Raw genomic sequence first — 20,550 nt, forward strand, 5'->3', positions numbered from 1 at the left:
AAATTTAGATGCAGCTTGAGAATACATATCCTTTGTGGGATTTTTGAGGAAATGAATATTCCCCTCATCCTTCATTGATGGGTATAATAAGTAGTGGAAGTTAATTGATAGTGAGACTTGTTTTGTGTTTACATGGCATCGCACGTATATTAATATATATGAGTTTAGGTATAGCTATAATTGTATTGGTTTTATTCTAAAAAAATATTCGTGAATATGTCATTAAAATATAAAATTTCGTAGGAAAGGAACGAGAGTTTCACATTAACATCTGAATTTCATCGAAACGTTGACTTGCGCCGGAAAATGGAGAGATTGAAAAAAGGCGACTTTGTTGCCAGATTCTATTGCTTTAGATCTAAAATAGTTGTTATCAATGAATATGATGTGAATTTTGATTAAAAAAATTGAAAAATTTTGTTTTTGAATTGTACGAGTGATCTAGGACAGAAAGGTGAATTCCTTGGATAAGAAATCAAAAGATTACTGGACAGATGATGATGGCATTAATTTGTCGAAATGCATTACATTCAATAAAAATTTCCTCATTAATAATACGCGTGTATATGCATATAGAGTGTTTAGATTTTCGTTTGAACTATAGATCAGTTAAAGTTTTGATTTCTTACTCCGCGTGGAACTTGCTTAGAAGTTATTACAAAGCGTTTTGTTAGTTGGTTCACCTAAAATATTACAATCATCACCATGAATAAGTAGCGTTTGCTACTTTGCATGTTTTATTATAATTTTATCAGCTTTCAAAATGACCGTCAAGTTTAAATTAACGCAACTTGGCATTCGATACAAAAAACATTTGCTTTAACAATTTCGTTCAAATAAAAAAAACTCGGCAGATAAAGCTTTAACTATAGTTAAACATAACCTAGACAAAGGTTTCCCTGCAATTAATTGCCTTGATTGCTCAGCATTAAAGACAAAAAGCAGCAAAGTAAGGGGAATCATGCAGTGGGAAGTCCAAGAACTGCTATTAGAGAAAAACGAAAAACGAAACAAAAAAAAAAAAAAAAAAATTAAAAATATTTTTTCTTTGTAAAGCAGTAAATAAACCTTGTTCGTATATTTCGAGCTGAGTGATTGAGATTCGTTCACAGACCTTGAAATATACTCTTCAAAGTGAATTACTTTTTGTATACGAAAATTGTTTTGTATTTCTTTAAAATGATAAATGATTTGTTCAAACAACAAACTTTTCCGGCAGTGTTAAGTGGAAATGGAAAAGCGATTCTTAAACAGTTTGCTTCATCGTAGTCCAGCAAAATCAATATTCTTGAATCGTAGATAATTTCGTTTATCGTTCAATGTTCGTATCTTATTCTCCGTCAGTCGGATTTTCCGTGATTTGTTTTACACCCGTCACCGAAGGATAAGAGGTATATTCAACACGAAGTATATTTAAGTAAAGTATTCAATATAGAGTTCATACATAATGTGTCCGTCTCTCCGTCTGTGTGTTTTCTGTTTGTAAACATTCTTCTGACTGTACAAGTGATGCTATCGATTGCAAATTTGATAAGAATATTGGAAGTTCTTGCACACAGGTTGGTATTGAAAATGGACCTAATCGATCGAAAGACCCGTCTACAGTACTATGTAAAGTGAGGATAGCTCTCTTTTTCAAAAGAAATAAAAAACTGTTTTTTCGCATTTTCTTCAATACCTTATATAACAGAAGCGCAGAAGCAATCTTTAAAAGCCCCATGAAATAAATAGCTTCTTGTCCACTTTCAAATTCGGTATGCATCTGAGCATGTCTGTCTGCTTATCCGTCCATCTTTTCGCGTGCCTAATTGTGTAGCGTCTGTGGTAAGCATTTTACCGCTCGCAAAAATGAAGATATCGCCTACAAATTTGTAAAAGAATTTGAAAATGGTAGGACACCCCTGTCACGCCCATACGACTAAGAACACCTTTGCTTCTGGTGTTTCTTGCTTGCCACACATGCACTATATAAATTTTCATTTTCATAACATTCCAATATATTTCTTTCCTTTTTTTTGGTGATGAATGGTGGGTGTGAAAGATCGCCTGAAAGTGGGCATCGGAAACATTAAAATAATTGTAATACATTTTCTTCAATAGCTTAATATTTATAGCAAATATCGTTTGCATGGTCTATGCTATGGTCTGTTCATTAGGTATATCTTTAGATGAATTTCCTATTTGGCCCCAGTTAACTAGAAATCGAATAATGCGCTTAAAATTCATTGCTTAACCTGGTGTTAGTCCGCTGTCTTAGAATGTGTGCCTCGCTTCAATTGCGAGTTTCCGTACGCCTCGACAATCGTAGTTTCCAGTCTTTTTCATCACTGGCTTTAGATGGGTTTGGTAAACTTATTTCGCGTAACATTTACTGCGCTTACTTCATTCAAGTTTAGTTGAGAAACTCTGACTTAGAGGATCTCAAATTTATTATATTCTTTAGTGCTTAGTACTTAATGTCATTTATTAATGATTTTCCAAAGCAGTTTCTTAAAAAGCTTTCAAGTTCACATTTTTCTTAACCTTGATTACACAATTACAATTTCTATAATTTTGTAACATTTTGTAAAAAGAAATACGAAACTATTTAGAAAACAGGCAAAAGCAATTAAAAATATTGTTAACATAAAACCACTAATAAAACTAAACTGCACTTGAGACGAACCTTCGGCCTCTACGTATTCGATGAAGGCTATTTCAGCCTACCATTCTTCAAACGTTCCGTTTTATATCACAAAAATATATTGACATTTCTTTCAAGCAAAATTTTAAACCGCGCCGTTCTAAAATGCATAGGGGCTACCCCGCTTCGAAATTTGATCTAGAAAATGGTTGAAGTTGTAAAGTACCTTTAAATCTATCTCTGATATATGTCGTATATATAAACTACTACTACTTCAAGAATTATGCAATGAACGTGATACTCAGAGGCGGAGAGATTTGAACAACACGGTATATGGAGCAGCAATTCGAACTTAAATATCTGCAAAATTTACCATCCAAGCTGTTATAAAATGCATTTTCTCCACTGTAAATAAATACGACACCCACTTGGAAAATAGCTGTTTCGAGTCCAAAAGTGTCATGCAAGTGGATCTCATCAATTTTATGGAACTTCACTTCTCCATCTTTCACATTTCGTTTTCTGATGCAACCATCTCTTTTGGGCAGTGCCATTGGTGTCTGTATGACTTCAGGTGGCCGACAAAGTGTTGTTTTTGATAGCGAAAAGATGTCATAAGCCTTTTCAAGCGAATGCTGACTATAAACGAAATATTATTGGGCATCAAAGAGCGAAGACACGAAATTTGATTTGTTCATTGCTTTGAAAGTTCCGAATATTACGGTATCCAAACACAAGCATGGTAGCTCGTAAATGAGTGATCGAAATGATATGAAATTTTGGTAAGCCTTGGTTGAGGAGTGGCATTTTCTGAAATTGGTATGGACTTGTTTGTCGGAGCCGACGTGTACGTATCAGTTACGGGGACTATTCGCAGGGGAAGAGAGAAAGAGAGAGAGAGAGAGAGAGAGAAAAAGAGAGAGAGAGAGAGAGAGAGAGAGAGAGAGAAGGGCCCTTTAAAGGAAGCAAATTTCGTAAAAATATACTCACTCGCTGCTCAATCGTAATGAGTATCAGGAACACATTTGAACATCTAGTTAGTTAGTTAGTTATATACTTGGGCGTTTATAGAACGACAAATGAAGGTCTTTTTGATAATATATATGCAATAAAATTAGAAGCGATTTTAAGCGCGCTACTCAGGAATCGCGATTAACAATGAATGATTATGCTGATGCTGCGAACAACTTAAATGAAGCAATAGAAGCTTTTTTCAAGAGAGGGTATAGAAATATCTTAACGACGAAGATGTTTTGGTAATCAGTAGTGCGATTGTGTGACATATCTTTAAGAAAGATTGTTCATGCATTTAGTATGAACACAATTACCGTCGATTACTGTTACTGGGCATTTCCATGAGATAAGCATAAATATCGAAAAAAAGCCCAACTACGACTAACAATCTTGCCGCTCTTTTAATCGTTTATTAAAACTTTACTCCACAACAACGAAAGGTTAACGTGAAAACTAGACATATTCTGAACAATGTACACAATTCCCGTATTATAGGTTTTGTGTAATGTCTTTTCATAAGACGTTTGCGACAAAACCCCTCCGAAGGATAAACTTCACTCTTGATTCGATGCTAAGTAAATGTTCTGCTTGCAGTCAAACCAATAATTGAGGGCAGTGAATAAAATGTTTTCTTAATTTTTCCAATACGGAGTGTTTCATGTTACCATTCTTCTTCTTCTTCTTTTTTGCGAGAACGAAACCTAGCCGTAAGAATGCTACTCGATACAGTACAATAAGGAGGTTTAGTGCAAAGCGAAAAAGCAAGACTTTTTCGACTGTTAGTGCTTGAAAATGAAGTTCGGTGTTGTGAGTTCTTAACGATGAGGCCTCTCATTCGCGTTAAGTTACTCTTATATATAATAATTAAATAGAAACGAGACTAACTCTCGAAAAAGTGCATTTTATGTAAAACATTTTCATTTTCTTATGCGCTTAGATGTTTGATTCTATCCGCGCGGTATGTAACATACATAACATACATGTGGTTTATTTTTTATTTTTTTATTTTTTTTGTGCAATATATTTTTTCTTTGTTTCTTTAAGTATTATATAATTAATAATCGCTCATTAAAATTATGATCGTAAATATAGTTTTATGCACTACGTATGCCTTTATTCATAATAAATATTTGTAAGTATTTGTTTATTTACTATATGTAGATGATTGAAAGCACAATCGTGCTTATATAACGATTGATTGTGTGTGATGGCGATGATGATGACGATGATGATGCTGATGCTGATGATGATGACGCTGCAATAAAATTTTAAAGAAACCAACTAAATTATTTATGCTTAACGTTCATTAATATTTAGTTAACAAAATGCATGATGCACTCATTTGTTTAACATATATATATTCACACATGCATGGTAAGTGTGTATGTCTACTTATCGCTGCTGGTATACTTGTATTCTAATGGTTATTAAAACTCTAGGTAAAGGTTTAGAATAAAAATTCTGAAAGTGTGATTTGTTTTGTTTCGTTGTTTTTTGTTTATTATTATGTTTTTTGTTTTTTTTTTTTTTGCCTTTTTCTGTTTTTTTCATTGAAAACGCTCATCTATGCAGCATTTGCACATTAAGTGCTGCTTAAGATCACGATTATATAAAAGTTCGATGAAGCAATAAGTGTAGCATCAGTGCATTTAACGGTTTTAAGAACAACACATCGTTCAGAATTGTTGGATATCACTAAAGTTAATTAAACATAATAAAAGGATATTTTGTTAAGTAAAGCAAGGATGCGTGTGTTTGTTGTGTTCGTGACTTTGAGTTTGGCTATTGCTGCCGTCTCAGCCGGTTTCTTGGGTGGCGGTGGCGGCGGCTTTGGAGGAGGCGGTTTCGGTGGCGGTGGTCATGGTGGTGGTGGGTATGGAGGCGGGGGACGCGGCGGCTTCGGTGGTGGTGGCGGGGGACATGGAGGTGGTGGATATGGTGGTGGTGGCCGCGGCGGTTTCGGTGGCGGCGGCCATGGCGGTTTTGGAGGTGGAGGTCGCGGTGGCTTTGGGGGTGGCGGCCATGGCGGTTATGGTGGTGGTGGTGGCGGTCGTGGAGGTTTTGGGGGTGGTGGCGGCCATGGCGGTTTCGGCGGTGGTGGTTTTGGTGGTGGTAAACGAGGCGGCGGTGGTGGTTTCGGCGGACACGGTGGAGGTGGCTATGGCGGTGGTGGTTTCGGTGGTGGCCATGGCGGCGGCGGTTTCGGTGGCGGCGGCCATGGTGGATTTGGTGGTTCTGGAGGCTACGGCGGCGGTGGATTTGGCGGTAAACAAGGCGGAAGCGGTTATGGCTGGTAAATCTATTCTTCACTACTTCCTTAATTCAAATCCATTTTTATATTTTAACTCATTCGGAAATTTAAAATTATTGTTTTATGCGGTATTTAAAAATTTGTGTGAAATAGAAAAAATTTGTGATTGTGTGTAAATAAAAATTGCTTTTGTTGCTAGAGTATCAAAAATCTCAAAGGTTCTCATTTTTCATCTGCCCTTACAAATAATTTTACATCGCTTCTCGCCGATAGGAAATATTCGATATAAATTTCCTAAACTCTCTTGACTGTACTGTAAACTGTAAGGTAAACTGAAAATAATGACAAACTGGAAGAACGTGTGTAATTCCGAAACAAATTAAATCTATCCAAAATATTTTTACTTATGTAAAACTTGATCGGTTAGCCAGTGTTGAATAAGGTTGCATAGAAAGTTGCACTTCACTAAATCGTAGAACTTCAGTTCATCAATTTTGAGCTTTTTCTCTTTCTTCTTCTTCTTTTATTTTTTTTTTCAACTTCGTTAGTTACTAATATCCCTTCATCGTAGCAAACATCGTTGCTAAACGAATTAAAAGAAATAGCGATGCAATAGCGAAATTATTCACAAAGCATTTAATGTTCCGCAATTGTTCGCAATTCTCGCAGAAAGGAATAATGTTTTGTTTGGATCTGTTTATCTCAATTAACCGATAGTACATTTTTTGATTACACTTATATTGAACAAAGCATAAGTATTTTTGCTTTATCACGATTTGTCATCCAAGACTAATAACGGGTATATATATTCCGATAGCTCGTCGTAATGTACAATATATTTAATAACGATTTGCTATCGGATTTCTAATGATTTGAAATTTTACTGAATATCCCTTTCCTAAAATTTTTCATATCCGCCTTAGTGGCCGAATAGGCAAGAGTCTCGACTAGCAACTAAATGGTCGTGGGTTCAAATCTGAAGTGCGGCAGAGTTTTTAATAAAGCCGAAAACCTTAGATGCTAGTGCTTTAGGAGCTTAGTCTTAGAATTTATTCTCTGGCTAAATTTATAATAATAATAATAATAATAATAATAAAATTTAGGTTTCTGATGGTTAGCATTAAAGATGTCTTTGTACGCTTCACAAACCAACTGTCATGTCTATGTTAAAGGGGCCAAAACTTTAGTAAAAGCTCTTCTCACGATCTCAATATGATTTCAAATACAAAATGGTTTTTTTTCAAAGGCAACAATCGGCAGGCATTTGGTCACAAGATCTCCGATCTCAATTCGCCTCAGCGATCGGAGAAACTATCGGATCCCGGAATCTCTTACGTAAAATTGATATTTTGATACATTGTCTTTGTTAACGCTCAAAATTATTTTTTCCTTGCAGAAGTGCATTGCCGTAGCACGATATTATTCAGTATTTATCGTAAATGTATGCGTAGGTCGAGGCTAATGAAGGCATTAAACCGGAAACTTAATAGTTACCTGTTGCAGATTATTTTGATCGTCAAGTGTACAAAATTGTAGATTAACGTAAACAAGACTTGCCTTTGATGTCCATTGCTGATGGCAAAGGTTTCAAATCGCATAGCTACCATGCTGTAAGTAGTTTAGTGCTAGCAGAGCTAATTGAGTTACTGTTTAGATTTTGTCGACTTAAGAATGCGAATCCCCTGAACGGATTCTCGGGAATCTCTTGAGTCGTTCAAGGACACTTTCATTAACAACGGGCTGGTTTTCTTCTAAATCAAATGATCAGGCTTCTTAGTACACAGCGAGATCGGCTGATGTGATTGTAAGACTATTTTGTACCCATCAACAGAGTTGCGTTCAGTATACTGTTTGCTGTGGACGTGTTTTGCTCAATTTGTGTTATTTCCGATACGATCCTACTTGCAAGAACTTCCAATGCTTGCGTCAAATAAGAAGCTTCATTATTATGACCAGGAGAATGCTTACCGCAGACATTACACCGATAGGCAGACCGGCAGACGTATATGCTTAAATCGGTTTAGAATCAAAAATATACATAACAGGTGTTTGCATGTTCTTTGATCAGTGAAATGATAAAGCAATGCGAAGTATCGGGGTACATAACGGTTAAATTCCTCTACATAAAATAAAAATTTCCATTTACTGTTATATGATTGAGTTGTTCAGTGTAAACGGACGTTGTTTGCTTTGAAGAATTTTGCTGCCGAAACCCATCAAACACTTTTAGAGCTTTATGGCGATGCTGCTTCATCACATTCCGATTATCAGGTCTTTGTTTCAACGGGTTAAAAGTGACAATTTGGAATGCAATGGCAAGGAACGGCCTAGAGGACCAAAGATTTCGAAAGACATTAAATTTCAACACTTATTAGACGAAAACCCAGCCCAAACTCTCAAAGAAGTTTCGACAGCTTAGAAGTGGAGTCAATCAGCTGTTTCCAGTTGTCTACATGCGGTGGCAAACTTCCCAAAGGAGGGAGAGTGACTACGAACTGATTAAAAATTGCATTTCGAACCTTTTCAACATCGCGGTTTCATTGCTCGCCTGGTCAAAAGAAGAAGAATTTTTTGTAGTGTGTTTTAACTGACGATGATAAGTGAGTCTGCTACGACTATCCCAAGGGCAAATAGTTATGGGTTTGCCCATAAGAGCCATCCACATCGGCACCGAAGCGGAATCTTGATGGCTACAAAGTTTTGCTGTGCATACCGTGGGATCAGGATGGTGAAGAGTATTACGGGCAGTTAAAATCGAATGAAACTGTTACTGTATATGTCTAACGAAGTCAATTGAACCAATTCGACGATGTATTGTTGTAAAAATCCCAGCAGTAGTGGTTAAAAGACCCCAAGTCATCTTCCAGTTTGACAACGCTCGGCCATACGTTGTAAGAGTTGTCAATGACGTAGAATGGGAAATTCTGGAACGCCCAGCGTATTCGCCATCCGTGCACAAGACGTATCGTCTTCTGATTACAATTTGTTCAGATCGACGCAGCATGGTTTGGCTGGCACGCGGTTTCGAAATGTTGAAGAAGTGCGAAAATGGGTCTGTGATCGGATCACTGTCAAAGCAATATTGTTCTTTCTAAAAAAAAACTATCCACCATTTAAGAGTAAACTGATCTTTCGACACGCCCCTACAGGTAGTCTTGAAACTTTGTTCACAAGCGCACACACCTGGGGGATCAAAAGCCTGAAAAGGAATGGAATGAGCACAGCAATCTCTGATGTCAAGTCTTAGCTCAAGATGACCCTACTAAAATGTATTTATTAGTAGAACTTCCCGTCCTCCAAGTCGCATTCCTATTCATCTTTTTATGGAGACAAGTTTCAAAATCAAAACGAATTTCACGGTAAATATTGAATAATAAAATTTAACTTATTACGTAATATAACTGAACTATTTTTCATCAAAGCCTTAAGTCGCTGTAATTATAACCGAATTATTTCACCGTCTGAGTGGCATAATGCGTTTTGCTATTTGTATCATTCGCCAAAGATATTTAATTCTATCAACTTATCATGAAAGTGTCCAGTCAGTCGACTGCTTGGCCTTCTCATTACAGGCTATAACAATCCCGCGCCATTTATTGAGAAGGAAAGGTACGGGGACCCGGTCGAACAGGATTACCGGTTTACCAAGCAATCAAATTTTAATTAAACATTTGATAAAGTGTCGAGTTGTTAGCTTGACCGAATTTCGCTTTTTAAGGAAGCTAATGAACTAAATGTGGAAATCAATTATGGACTCGCATATAGCTTCATTTAACTTCGTATGTTCAAGCCACCTGCTATTGGTCCTGGCCGAAGCACGATCACTTTGTGACGAATCCTAAAATGTCTTCGTTCTCGATTATAAAAGTCTTAAAGGCCGTCAATAAGTAGCATCACAATTATTCGTTAGTTGAAAAGAGATATTGCGAAATATGGAAGTTCCAAGGATACATTCAATATTAGATGACCCATGAAAAGCATCACCGACTACAGGTCATTCCAATCAATCCTTATAGAAGTGTGGATCGAATAATAGAAGTTTGAGGTCATTTTTAGTTTCTCACTGATTTTTTTTTGTCACTGGAAATCAAATATGATATATTTGTTATTTATATACACATACATACACAGTTTCCTTTTATTGATGAGATAAACAACACTTTTTAAGTATAAAAAACGATTTATATAAAAAAAAAAATATATATATTTATCACCGAGTCGAAGCACTTTTTTTGTTTAGATGAGTTGTGAAAAGATGAAAAAGTAAGATCAAAGAAAAGAAGAAACGGAAAGAAAACTGAGGAAATGCTGATGAACTCGCTAGAAGCATTACCACTTCCAGCCACTGCCACCACCGCCACCGCCACCATAAGACCAACCACGGTGGCCGCCACCGCCTCCTCCAAGAGACCAGCCACTGCCTCCACCAGATTTCCAGCCGCCGCCACCACCACCGCCATAAGGCCAACCGCCGCCACCGCCACCGCTCCCTCCTCCCAGAGTAATCACTTTCACAATTTTAGAGCCACCGCCGCCGTAGCCTCCAAATCCGCCGAAACCACTACCGCCGCCACCGAATTTGGACGACCATCCCGATGAGCCGGACCAACCGCCACCACCGCCGCCGCCCGAATAGTACGATTTGCTAGGCCAGTATGCTGAAGAGCCACCGCCGCCAGACCAGCCGCGATTGCCACCGTACCAGCCACCTCCGCCGCCGCTACCACCACCCCCGCCACCCCAATATCCTGCCATAACATGCGAGCTTAAACCCAACAATAATATAACTGCAGCACTTTGCATTGTTCTTATTTCCTTTCCAACCGCTTTGCTTGAATTATTAAGACTGTTAGTGTTTGCAGAACAGTACCGTGTATTTATACATAAAACATTTGGAATTAGTTGTTAGGAATTCTGAACACAGACAACAAACAAAGCACAAACAGCCAATCATGAAGCCAGAGACTCCGATTTTGTCAAATATCTACCGAAGAGATTATATTCTATAAGAAACTTTACCACTTTACCCCAAGCACGCAGCACACCAACGACCATAAAGTGTTTCATTCTCACACAAGGTAAATTATAATTTCAAACTTTAATGTTTTCATTATAGTAAGAAGCAAGTGTTGTTGTTGGTTTTTTTCTCTATAATATTTTATTTTCATATTATACGCTGTATATGTCAGTTAGACAGGCAGTCAGGCTGTTAGGTAGTCAGTCAACGGGCCTTCCTCAAATTTGACGGTGGGTGGGTAACAAATTGCATGTTGTGCTATTTAGTTTTACGTTGTTCCATTGTGATGATCAATTGTGTTAGGCACTTTATTGCTACAATAATAACATTGCTAGTGAAACAAATCATAAAAGTGACACCGTAACAGCTTTTCAACTTAAAGAGCAATTTAGTAATCGAACGCCTGCAAACAATACCTATCATTGTTAGCTGCAGGGTTTCACCCTGCATAGAAGCAATGCCGGCGATCTAGACAATGCATCACAATACGGCACAACAAAAGACAAATGTGCGTTTGACTTCTATAACCACAGCAATAGGCATTCATTGCTGGCGTTGTGAAAAAAAAAAAGAGTTATTTTTTTATTTTTTTTAATTTATCATAATCAACAAGTGCATCTGCGTATTTAGCGTTTCATTCGTTTTTGTTTCTTTTTATTGGGTTCTCTCGCCTCACAGCTTACGGTATGTGCAAGCATGCTCAAGAATGCCAAAAAAACGGCAACATGAGCCAAATTGAAATTGTTAGTATAAACAACATCTTATCGTGCAGTAGTAGTAGTAGTTGTTACTCACCATCACCATCAGTGGCCATCAGTGGTGTCAGAGAACTTGCGCTTGTTATACAATACATTTTGTAACTACTCCAAAGTCAACAGTCAACAAGGGTGAGCGGAAATTATGCGAATGCATATAATTTTTAAAGCCAAATTTTTCTTCTTTTTTGTTTTGTCGTGTCGTGTGTGTGCTCACGTATGCGTTTGCATATATATTTATTTGAAATTTATTGGCATACACACATACCGATTATGATGCCTATGCTTGTTACATTAGTCATTACTCATTCGCGCCATTCATTCATTCATTCATTTGAATGCATAATGTTTACAACAATTTGATATAAAAAAAAAAATAAAAAAAAATGTTGTTATTGTTATTACATTTACACACATAAATTTAACTAATTATAAAGCGATACGTGTGAGAAAAAAAATTTTTATATAAAATACTTATGCAAATAAGGGAGGGCGAGCGTATGTTTGCGATTTGCAATTTATAAGTGATTTTTAAATCTACATACGTACGATTTTACAAGTATGTGTATGCATATTTGGAGCATTCATGCATATATAAAAATTGTACAAGATCATCGGCGGTAATTAAGTAATTTATTGGCATTGATAACAAATTCCCACATCGAGCTCTTGTCCATAGACAACGCAGTTGAAAATTCGCTTTCGATTGTTTTTAACGATACAAGCGTATTGTGATTTTGTTACACAAATGGAAATCAATTTGCGTGCAGGTAAAGTATCGCACAAGTAGTACTAGCAGGCAACAGTTTATTTATCAGATGCTTTTCTTAGCAGGCGCAGGTCCTGCCTTAATTGCATTCGGCGAATCTTTTGTTCATCATTCCTTACGAAAAGAGGAAAAAACTTGCCCACCCAGCTTAGTATTAGCAACTGATTCGAACGGTACGCAGTATGGAGAATCTTCTGGTATTATATATCTGTAGTTTCCTATTATAATATAATGCCTGAGTATATAGATAAAAGCTATCAAATACGAAAAAATTTTTCTTTGGCGGATCTTTTGAATAAAAAAAAAAAAAAAATAAGCAACTTTATTGGATTATCTTAGAACGTAAACAAGCGAAAACATTATAGTCGAGCAAGGGCCCATTTCATAGCCATTTAATACCCTACGTCATTTTGCCTAATATCATTTTTTATCTTTTACATGGTATCCATGTAAAGGCATACAGGTTCTTCGATCCAATCAATTCCAATTCAAGGGGAACCGTGCTTAGGCCAAAGAATATAAATGTGCGAAATTTTCCCAAAGTATGGCGGTAAGGATGGTGTGTAGGTTCAACATAAAAATACATGGGCAATCATTAGACAGATAAGCAGATGAATGGATGGCTTAGATGAACAGTCAAGTCTAAAAATTGATTCAAAAATCATTTTCTATTCGCTGAAATGAAAGGAAGATCTATTTGAAGACCTTATAAGTATCACATACATCCACATAAGTGCTATGGGATATGAAGAGTATCTCAGACTTTGTATGCGATAATATTATAGGCAACGCTAGCTGCAGGCGATATAATCTTCAACATTCTGTTTATAACCCGCTTTGAATATAAATATCGTACAGTTTCGTTTGGCTACCTTAATAGCCTTTAGGCTATCTACATCCTTCTCATGTTTTGAAACGATTCCTATATCTATAATCCTTTGCTTGAAATTACAATAAAAAAAAAAAAACAAAAAAGAAGTCCAACCCGGATTAATAAAGATTACATTTTTTCATCTAAACAATTTTGGGAAATTAATAAATTATTTATATCATTACGCCTGGAATATGAAGAAAACTTCATCCCGAAACACTTATCCTAAGTACTGTCTTAAACAATTGAAGCATTCCGAAGTGTTCTTCTGTTTGCGATTAAGTGAAATTTTCGGTCTTGGAAAACTAAGATTTGCCGCAAATATTCTAAATCGGGTTTGGAAAGGTCGCTCTTACTTAAAATCAACTTTAGTCGCTCTATAATCATTGCCAAGCGAATTGTATATAAGATTTTTTATTCCGATTTCAATATAATAAAGCGTCAGAGATCCGATTGATTAGCTTAGCTTAGCTTAGCTATAAGGGATTAGTCATTGGAGGGGATCAATAATAATTCGACTTTTGTTACAAAAAAAATGCTATTTTGATCATCGATCGCCGATCTAAACTACGAGTATATTTACGAAGCTTAAGAGTGGATAACGAATGCACAAATCGAAGTCATATCCGAGAGATTGTGTTCGATAATGTATTGCGTAAATACAAACCCGATAATAAAGTTAACAGAACTCACTTGTATGATAAGTGAATAGCTTTTGCTTTTGTTGCGTAGCTGCTGCCTACGTTGCCTGTGCAATAAATATCCGAAAATTAAATTAATTTGTGGTTTATTACTTCAAGGCTTGAATTTTTTTTCAAAGAGTTTCTATTATTTTGGCAAATTATAGCTTCCATGATTTCATCGCAATGAACCGCTGAACCTTTGGCACAAGTTTCGTTAAAGGTCTCACCAAACGGCCATAATAGTAATGATTAGGTGGGCGTGCGCTTCAGTGCCATTTTAAAATAATCAAATGCAAGGAAAGTGAATACGCTTTGTATTGATAATAAATCAAATGCACAAAATAAAAGCACGACAGCGGGCAGAGCGACAGATGTTTAATACTAATACAATTAATGTTTAAGCGATTGTTGAGTAAGTTGGTTAATATAATTAATTGAGGTTTGATTTAATAATTTTTATTTTTTTTACTTATTTAATATTCAATTAATGCAATAAACAATAAATAAGCGAACAATAATTAAAGCTATAAACCATTCTTTAACAGAATCTTACATAATCATTACTATTAGACTACAGCGTACGAATTTTTATTAATAATAATGTAGTTTCAAGAGCCCAGCTCTCAGACGGGTATTTTTTAGCGGTCGAAAGTTGTTGATCAAAGTGCAATGCTTGCAAGTCTGATCAAGTTCTGATCGGCGGCATCTGTTGGTCGAAAATGATAAAGTAATGCGAAGTGTCAACATATACACAACGGCTTAAATCGATGATTTTCACCTCTCTCTATAGAAAATATTTTGATTAATACACATTTTATCAGTTTCCCCCAATAAATGCCTTTTCGAAGTGAAAAGAAGAAAAAATGATCATAATACATGCAAATGCAACCACGATACAACAACACATACATTCCGCGGTATGCACAATAAGTTCTCCCATAATATATATTGTAGGGAGTTACAAATGGAACGACTTAACTATCATACCCGTTTGCTTTCACGACGAGCATAAAAATCAGTTACCGTAGCTAACGCCAGTTACAGTTTGAATTAATTCAGAAGATACTGATTACATAAAGTATACGCCTTTATCTATGCATACACTTGCTATGCACCTTTGTTACCTGCATTCTTGGCATCTAAATGTTTTTAGTATGACTTCAGCCTTGACCAAATCTTTTTTAAAATATTAAACATATATTTTTTTTTTTTTTTTTTTGCCTCTACCATTAACCTTTCTGTGTACATGACTGTAAACAATATTTACGTTTTTTTTTAAATGATAACAAACAAAAGTTAAGCGCTTACCTAAACTAATGATTAATAATTCTACCGTTGCCGACTTAAGCGTAAAATCCATCGATTGCCCAAGAAATTGGTTTATGATCTAAGTGTAATGCAACTCTAGTCACATTTTAATCAGAAGCGTAGTTGCATTTACTTTAATTTCAACTTAACATCTCTTTCTTTGTTATATGTTATCTTGAACGTTGAAAATTTTTTGTATTGTATTGAGCTTAATAGCTCCTACTTGGACGAAATAATATTCAAAATAAGAAGTTTTGGATGAATGATGCGACGGGTAGCCGGTACTGAAAACTTCCTAAAAGAAATATTTAATCAATTAATTTGTGAATTTTCCATTGCTGTGCGACCTTGCAGTACAGGGAAGAATGGAAGAATCATTTATATGGGTGCAATAATAAATATTTTGCAATCCCATCGGGCAGTACGCTAACCGAAGATATTATAATTTTACAGAAGCACAATATTGGTCGCCTACACTCAGCAGCAGCTTTTGTTTATAATAAACGCAGGCTACGTGATTTCAAGTACGAAAGTTATAAACATCTTTGACAACATTTCGGATGCGCATCATTAATAAACATGAGCCAATCATCTAATTCAATGTAGTTCGGCGGTGAATTCTTAGCTGAATCCAAGCTCCATTTTAGATGGATGTCTACTAAGGGGAGTAAGTTGTTAACAACAATAGCATTAAACTTATTTACTTTCGAATAACTTTGATGTTTTTAGTTATTGCATACGTGCTTGCGGTCTGGATCACCATCTATTAGTTGTTGGTAGAATTCGTATATACTGATCTGTAAAATCAATCAATGGGTAAAGGACGAATAAGAGAAAGAACTTGACAACAATAGATCAAGCACGATCAGGCAGCACAACATTTATGCGGATGATTTTTTCTTTTCTTTTTTTTTTCAAAATCTATGAAAGAATAGTTTCACGGTCTTGGGGTAGGAGAGTAATTCAAAAAATTGTATTAATAGTCGACTTTTACATATGTTTGAATGCGATTTTTTAAAATGTTGCATCTAGAACACTTTCAAAACTTCTCTTTTGTCCTTTTTAGAATATTTTTAAAATGCAAAAATGTTTTCAAGACCCTACGTAAATGTCTGGATTATCGACAACTGATTTGTTAAGAGAAGATTGGCTTTTTCGAATAAAAAAATGTCACATTTTAATTCAAATTCTCATCGATCACCTGAAAAGCAATATTTTTCAAATTGTCCGCATACGTGCTATAGACATGCGTGCTAAGTGCTCTTTTTTATATTAAAGTGAGCAACATCCAAACAACATGGCACGAAGCCACCTAAATCCCTCATGTGTCCCTCATATAGTTTTAAATATTTTTCTATTGTTTTTTTTTTTCCTTTTTCCCTTTTAAGACTTAAATATACGCTTAATAAGTTCCTTTAATCTAATCGTTCTATTACCTTTTCTTCCGCTTGCTCTTAGCTGCAACTGCACTGTTGTAACCCCTTGATAACTATCAAAGGTTAATCAATGCGAGAGAGAGTTGAATGAAATTCATTTTTGAGCTACGGAAAGCTTGCGCTAGACGCATTAGTTTCGGAATCATTGAAGCTTAGAAGCATGACTATGAGAATGCACAGGGAGAGTGCGGCAAACAACTATTTGTCCAGCGAAGATCTTCGATTTGAAAAAGAACTAACTGTTTACACATTTAATCAGAGGGACGGTTAGTAGAAATGATACGATTGCTTAAATTTAGAAAAAATTTAAAGATTTAACAATAGAAGTTGTTCAGAGCAATTGATCGATAGCTATGTTCGTCTGTTCTCTCGCCAGTCTATGTATTAAAATGGCTTTACAATCGATCTTAAAACTTGATATACAATCTCGTGACTAGTTTTAAGGTTTACCCCATCTTGCTGATGTTAGGGGAAAATCATTTTAGATTAACCGTTACACGGTTTGTGCTAATGTGAATTTAACACTGTAACAGGAATTGAGAAATCAACAATGAACGATTTTTATTTACTTTTACGCGATTTGCATGCATTTGCACGAATAGTATAGTGGAAAATTTGCATGAGAGTGAAGGATAACTAAGTTCAGGCCCGAAATTATTTAAAACTATCGATGGTGCTTTCATGCAACAAGCGACAGAAAAGTTTCGTCAAGTCACGCGAATAGTCGCAGCTAATATTGCAACATTTAACAATTATGAGGAATATAGGCTTCAATATTGTTTTTTGATCATAAAAGCCAGCACTTTCCTTTTCATCCGACTACTACGTCGTTCGATTCAGAATCTCTTGCTCTGTCTATCTGTCTGCCTGTCTTGTTTTCTACGTGCAGTCGGAAATTTTTGAGATATTTTAATGAAAGTAGGCTGGTAGGCCGGCGTGTTTTGACCCAAGGACGAACGCTAATGAAAATCGTTCGAATCGGATCACTTCTACGAGTACTTCCCATACAACAACATCATTTTGAAAGGTTGTTCTGTAGTCATTCTGCTGTAGGGTGGTGTTGGGGTATTTAATGACGGGCCGTGACCCTCTATAAATTCGATGCCTTTTCTCGTATGACAATCATTAGCCATCAGTCATTTTAATAAAGTTGTGTATCGCGAAAAAGGAGTTGCAACTTCCATGAATTCCATGAAATGAAATGTACAAATAGGTAAAGATATAATTCTGAGATTCACATCGATAGGATTACAATCAAACGGTATATTAGTATTAGGTTATTAAAGCTCTTCATAATTTTTCTTTTCTTTTTTTTCAAATTTTTCTCCTTCTTTCAGCGAACAACATACGCGGGCGACAAATCCATTGTAATTTACAATTTATTTTTATTTCATCCATTCAAGTAAATAAATTTAAAAGAATTAACTTAACCGACGCTTTTACCAGCCTTTATTCCAGTCACCACCATAATAACCAGATGGATGCCAGGCAACGTTATTGTTTACATAATTTCCACCTAAATATGCTGAAGTTTGTGGAATAACTTTGATAACTTTGACAGGAGCAGGAGCGCTTCGAATTGCCGTAAGTGGCAAATAGTTAGTAACAGTACCGCCAGGATAATAACCAGGGCCATAATTGCTAGTGAAGCCTGCATTATTCAATAGTTTATAAACAATCACTCCTTGGCTATTTCCACCATAACCGTTACTAATATAATGGCCGCCATAGGCGGGTGCATAACCAGGTAATGCGTATGGCTGAGCGTAGCCACCGCCATAGCCGTGAGCACCGGCATAAATATTAGCGCCAACGTTAGTATTTACAGCAAGACTGCCGCCTAGCAAACCGTTTATAGCGCTAATTGAACGTTTGCCGAGTTTACCATTATCACAGGAACATATGGCCAATGTGGCCAAAATTAATGAGATATGTAACGAAAATTTCATTTCGCTTCCAGGTTCAAGTAATCTAGTGCAGTATAGTAACAAACGTTAACTAATTCGATAAAATCACTTATCAGGCCATCTTATACCCGAAACACGACATAAAAATTTACATAAGTTAACAAACTGCTTTATCTAATACTTTTAACTGCTTACAAGCTATTATTGAGAGGTAGAAAAAAAAAAAAAAACGAAGAAAAAAAAGAAGAAATCATTAATATATTTTAATGGCATCGTTTATGTTATAAAATTCTTGATATCCGATTAGACACAAACATTGTAACAAGTTGGTATTAATATTCTCGTGCCCACGGTTTGTAACTGACGTTCATTTAAGCTATAAGCAAGAAAAACATGAATTTTAATTAGCATAAATTAATGAAAATATTTAATAGAAATATTTAATGATAATATATGTAAAAAAAGCTTTACATAATTAATTATTTATATAGAAATTAACTGCGTATAATATGCGAAATTTATTGACAAATTTGAATTTAAAAGACACACATATATATATAAAGTGATTGTTTAAACAATTTACATTGTTACAGTCGCTTAAGGTCGACTATTTAACATCCTACTCACATCCTATTCACTACAATTAATTCATTCATTTTCGTAATAGCGTAACAAGAAATACGCCTTGGAACTACACCATGTACCGACTTACTTGTCATGAAAGCCCTTACATTGAAAAGTGATTGAAATGGTTAACCGACGTGATCCACCTTACACTTGTGGTACAAAGTGTATCTAGTTTGTGCGGACTTATGGTGTTACACGTAGGGAAGGGCTTAAGACAGATCCACCTCTTTTTATACTAAGCCTTTTTGTCCGTTTGTCTGTCTGAGGTCTGCTCATGCATTTGCCCTAATATGACCCAGGGATGAACGCTATTGAGAACGATTTGGTACGAGTTATTTTTCTCGACCACTTCCCATATAAGACTCTGTTTCGAAAAATCGTATGCAATTTTCTAAAAGTCGTTGAGTGATAGTATTTCGACATTCTAAATAAAAAAATTGCTTTGGCTGGGATAATTTTCTGAACCCCCTTGCATAAAACCGTTTCTACGAAAACTCAATGTTTATATGGTTAAGACGTTGCTTCACGATAGTAAATTGACAAAAAAATCAAACCTTATTGAATTTGGACAACCTAGTTCTATATTTTGGATACCACCGCATAGAGAAATTAAATGGACCGGATTTGAATCTTATGGGTATGTTTCTTGTTGCTCACACCATGCAAGACTTTTCACAAATAGTAAATCGTTCCAAGATTTAAATCGCATAGACATATATTTTTTAGATCCCAACATATATAGAAGCTATGGTGAAAAGCACCCCTTTATACCGAGGGAAAGTCTAATTTTTAGCTTTTTATGACGAAAACTGAAGAATAATTCGATGATTTTGACCTCCCTACACATCAAATAACAGAGTTTTCCGTTTAGTATTATTGAGTTAGGCAGTGTGTATGGGACGCTAGTCATGGAACGCTTAAAATTACATTTTACACATTCATTATCTTTGTTTTTTGATTTCAAGAATTTTGCTACCGAAACCCGTCAAAGACTTTCAGAAGCTTAGGGTGATGCTGCTTTATCATATCTGAGTTGTCGATTTTGGTTTCAAAGGTGTTCAAGTGAAGTGAAGAAAGCTCTGGAGGGAACGAGAAAGCTCGAAGACAATGAATTGCAAGAAGTATTGAACCAAAGCCCACCTCAAACTCTCAAAGAACTTTCGAACGGCTTAGCACCTGATGAATCAACTTTTTCATGTTGCTCTTGTCATGCTCTTGCATGACAACGCTAGGCTACACGTTGCAAGAGTTGTCAAGGATACACTGTTGCAGGTCGAAGGGGAAGCTCG

At 35.9% G+C, this 20,550-nt stretch overlaps 2 protein-coding genes across 2 annotated transcripts; one reads left to right on the forward strand and one right to left on the reverse strand.

Moving 5' to 3' along the window:
* The first annotated feature begins 5,343 nt into the window (after positions 1 to 5,343).
* LOC119644676 (acanthoscurrin-2) lies at positions 5,344 to 6,017 on the forward strand. Its single transcript, XM_038044347.1, has one exon. The coding sequence runs from the start codon at positions 5,383 to 5,385 to the stop codon at positions 5,932 to 5,934; it is 552 nt and encodes a 183-aa protein (XP_037900275.1). The 5' UTR covers positions 5,344 to 5,382; the 3' UTR covers positions 5,935 to 6,017.
* A 4,200-nt stretch (positions 6,018 to 10,217) lies between these two features.
* LOC119644754 (glycine-rich cell wall structural protein 1-like) lies at positions 10,218 to 10,691 on the reverse strand. Its single transcript, XM_038044474.1, has one exon. It carries the CDS (start codon positions 10,689 to 10,691, stop codon positions 10,218 to 10,220), a length of 474 nt encoding a protein of 157 aa, XP_037900402.1.
* Between the last annotated feature and the right edge of the window lie 9,859 nt (positions 10,692 to 20,550).

Source organism: Glossina fuscipes, unplaced genomic scaffold, assembly GCF_014805625.2.
Source record: "Glossina fuscipes isolate IAEA_lab_2018 unplaced genomic scaffold, Yale_Gfus_2 0, whole genome shotgun sequence".
Lineage (NCBI taxonomy): Eukaryota > Metazoa > Arthropoda > Insecta > Diptera > Glossinidae > Glossina > Glossina fuscipes.